A 2,781-nucleotide genomic window follows, 5' to 3' on the forward strand; every position below is an offset into this window, starting at 1 on the left:
GCAGTGACTGTTTAAAATGTTTCATAATGTATATGCAGTTGTGACCCAAGTACAAGGAAACTGTGTTACAACTAAAATATTTGTACCAATTTCTATGCAATCTTGCATTTTAAATGGGCAACTCCCCCATTCACATAGGATTGAGTTCCATAGCTACAGAACATGTTAATGTGAAATGTACACAGTAGCAGTGTACCTCCTATGGCTATATTACTCTTGAAAACTCGTAGCTAAAAATCTGGGCAGCTCCTCCCAGCTAGAGAAGGTTCTGGTTGAAGAGGATAGCCGAAATAGGGTGATGACACCAAAAATCCAGCTGGTTGAGTTAGGTGGATAGAATGGCCTGTTTGTAGGCACCCAGACGTGTAAGGTGAAGGTGGAGATGCCACTAAGCACCCAGACTCTGCCCTGGCAAAAGAGAACCTGCGGATGGAGCCTCCAGTAGAACTCGAACTGGTTGCAGTACTGGACTGTCGAGACGGTGTCCGGAGGCCGGTGGAAGTGAGGATCATTGGAAGAGTCTCGATCTGATAACTTCGAAGAGAGAATCGTATTGGCTGCTGCGATGGTTGTTTAGGTCTTAAACACGTGCAACAATAAACAGCTACCAACGAGCCCACAATAATGAAGGCGATGAATATGGATCCAACAATAAGGAAAGGAACGTAGATCGGCTCTGAATAAAACAAAATTAAGTACATTTTAACACCCCGAAACAGCCAGTCTATTTAACTATGCAAAGTTTACAAAAGTCCCACATTATTTTTAAATTCCCACCAACTACCGCGCTTGTTAAGATACTCTTTTCCTGTGTTGCAATTAGAACTAAGTGTAAACTACGTGCCAGCGGTCCGTATGATGTGATTACTACGTGAGAATTTCACAGATCGTGCAATAAGCTACATTTGGCTTTTAATTAGCCTTTAGATCCTGCGCTCAGAAATCGAAATTCTTTCCTGTTGACAACTTTAATGAAATTATTATGAGTCCTGAGTGGCATGAGTCCGCATCGTCCTGTTTGCTGCCTGAGTGGAGTTTTCAATGGTCGGTTCAGTTGGGTTTCCCCTTTGTTCAAATCTAGAATCATTCTCCGTTTTTCCAAGTTTTTTCGGAAATGTAATGGTGCAGCTTAGAACTGCTTCAACACCACCGGCTAATTCTGCGACAGCTCCGGTCCCTGGTGAAGCAGAAAGCAACTTCGGAGCGATCGATTTTCAGCAAAATCTCTTTCAGCTCGTGGGTCTATCCAGGCGAGAGCGAGATACTCCTGGAAGCCTAGGCTGGTGCTTTCCACAGTTCAAGTCCGGAAAGGGAAGCTAGAGCTGCCGCGGACACGGCGTTCCAGCTGCTCCTCCACCCGGCTTCTAGGAGCTCGCCTGTCGGGGTTACGGGATTTCAGTGTTTGGGCCGCTTGTGTTGTGGGAGTGATTGAATCCTTATTGCCCGCGGCTCCTGACTGGCTCCCCCCGATCCTAGCAGCCCTGCCGCGGTCTAAAGAGGCAACCAGAGCCGGGAGCCCCGATTTCTCCCGAGAGCCGCGGGGCTGCATCTCGCCAGGGGTGCTCCAGCCCCAGCCCCAGCCCCAGCCCAGCGTTGTAAACCCCAACCGCTTTTGCCAGCCCCTCCGCGCGCCCAGCGGCGCGGGACTCGGCTTCCCGTCGGGCTGCAAGACAGAGCGGCAGCTGAGCCCGACAGCCGGCTGGGATCGGCTCCCCAGCCCGGCCCCGGCCCCGGCCCCGGCCCGCGCCGCTCGGAGACCCGGGAGCGGGCGCTGGGGGCTCGGAGAGCGTCTGCTCGGGCTGCTCTCCGCGCTGCCGGGGGAGCCGCACTCAGCCCCGTTCGCGTCTGCCGCGCCCTCCAGCATCGCCCCGGCCCCTCCTCTGGCCGCGGGAGCGGGGCTCGGCGCTGTCCCCCAGCAGCCGCTCGAGACGCTGCCTCGGCTCGGTCGCCAGCCCCCAGCGCAGGTTACGCGCCCGCTCAGCGCCCGCCGGGTACTCACGGGCCGGGCCGCCCGGGCTCTGCGGCTCCGGGTCGTTGGTGCAGCCGCCCTGCTCCAGCCGGGCCTCGGCGGCGGCGCAGCAGTAGCGCAGGGCGCAGGAGCCGCAGCAGATGGTGGCGTCCGGCGTGTCGAAGCCCTCGGGGCACTGGAAGCCCGGGTGGTAGCGGCCCTGCCCGTCCAGCCAGCCGTGGCAGTACTCGCCGCCCGCCGCCCGCGCGCCCCCGCCCAGCACGCCCAGCACCAGCCAGCGCAGCAGCAGCCCGCGGGCCCCCATGGCGCGGCGGCTCCTGCTCGGGCGGGCGCTACCCGCAGCGCGGCCCCATCCCCGGCGGCCAGGCGAGCGGGCCCCCCCCCCCCCCGGCAGCGCGGGACGCGCCTCGGGCTGCTGCGCCGCTCCCCGCCCGGCTCAGGGCGGCCCGGGCCGGGGGCCGCTCCGCCCTCCCAGTCCCCCGTCCCCGCTGCGCGCTCGCCTCAGCCTGAGCGTCCGGGCCCGGGCCCCAGGGAGCCCCCAGTGCCCCGGGAGCGGCCCAGCGCAGCCCTTCGCCACGTCCCCGCCTCCGGCCCTCCCCTGCTGCCCCACACCCCGTCCTAGCCCCCACCTGTCACCCCTCCGCCCTGGCCCCGCTCCCAGCCCTCCCCTGCTGCCCCACACCCCTTCCCAGCCCCCACCTGTCACCCCTCCGCCCTGGCCCCGCTCCCAGCCCTCCCCTGCTGCCCCACACCCCTTCCCAGCCCCCACCTGTCACCCCTCTTCCCTGCCCCCATTCCCAGCCCTCCCCTGC

The 2,781-nt window shown here is 61.3% G+C and overlaps 1 protein-coding gene across 1 annotated transcript; it reads right to left on the reverse strand.

Annotated features, from left to right (window-relative positions):
- Positions 1 to 230: 230 nt before the first annotated feature.
- SHISA3 (shisa family member 3) lies at positions 231 to 2,539 on the reverse strand. Its single transcript, XM_075930511.1, has 2 exons — positions 2,000 to 2,539; positions 231 to 676 (listed from the first exon to the last, which is right to left on the reverse strand). The coding sequence occupies exons 1-2, from the start codon at positions 2,271 to 2,273 to the stop codon at positions 231 to 233; spliced, it is 720 nt and encodes a 239-aa protein (XP_075786626.1). The 5' UTR covers positions 2,274 to 2,539.
- Positions 2,540 to 2,781: the final 242 nt, after the last annotated feature.

The sequence above is a fragment of the Pelodiscus sinensis genome, chromosome 5, assembly GCF_049634645.1.
Source record: "Pelodiscus sinensis isolate JC-2024 chromosome 5, ASM4963464v1, whole genome shotgun sequence".
Taxonomy (NCBI): Eukaryota; Metazoa; Chordata; order Testudines; family Trionychidae; genus Pelodiscus; species Pelodiscus sinensis.